General features: G+C 56.2%; 1 protein-coding gene across 1 annotated transcript; it reads left to right on the top strand.

Moving 5' to 3' along the window:
* Positions 1–6: 6 nt before the first annotated feature.
* LOC115069066 (succinyl-CoA:3-ketoacid coenzyme A transferase 2A, mitochondrial-like) lies at positions 7–438 on the top strand. Its single transcript, XM_029560311.1, has one exon. It carries the CDS (start codon positions 16–18, stop codon positions 256–258), a length of 243 nt encoding a protein of 80 aa, XP_029416171.1. The 5' UTR covers positions 7–15; the 3' UTR covers positions 259–438.
* Positions 439–447: the final 9 nt, after the last annotated feature.

Here is a 447-nt window from a genome sequence, read left to right as displayed (position 1 = left end):
GGCATGGGCGGGGCCATGGACTTGGTGTCTGACGACAAGACCAAAGTGGTGGTCACCATGGAGCACTGCACCAAGGCCAAGAAGCCCAAAATCTTGGACAAATGCACCATGCCACTGACTGGTAAGCAGTGTGTGGACCTCATCATCACCGAGAAGGCCGTGTTTGACGTGGACCCAAAGAAAGGCCTGACTGTGGTGGAGCTCTGGGAAGGTTCCTCAGTGGATGATGTCAAGGCCACCACAGGCTGTGCTTTCTGAGTATGCCCAAACCTCAGACCCATGCAGCAGATCACATCTTGATGCTTGAGCAGCCCTGGGCCCTAGTGGGGGTTTCCACACCACCCTCCAGGGGCTGATTTGGGAAGGAGTTAGTGACCACAGGATGTGCAGCCCAGAACCTGACCAGTAGGCCTCTGGCTCCTCAGGCTTCCTGCCACAAGATGGTAT

This window comes from Nannospalax galili, unplaced genomic scaffold (assembly GCF_000622305.1).
Source record: "Nannospalax galili isolate Female #2095 unplaced genomic scaffold, S.galili_v1.0 C47338379, whole genome shotgun sequence".
In the NCBI taxonomy this organism is placed as follows: Eukaryota; Metazoa; Chordata; class Mammalia; order Rodentia; family Spalacidae; genus Nannospalax; species Nannospalax galili.
This window is presented reverse-complemented; position numbering and strand designations above follow the sequence as displayed.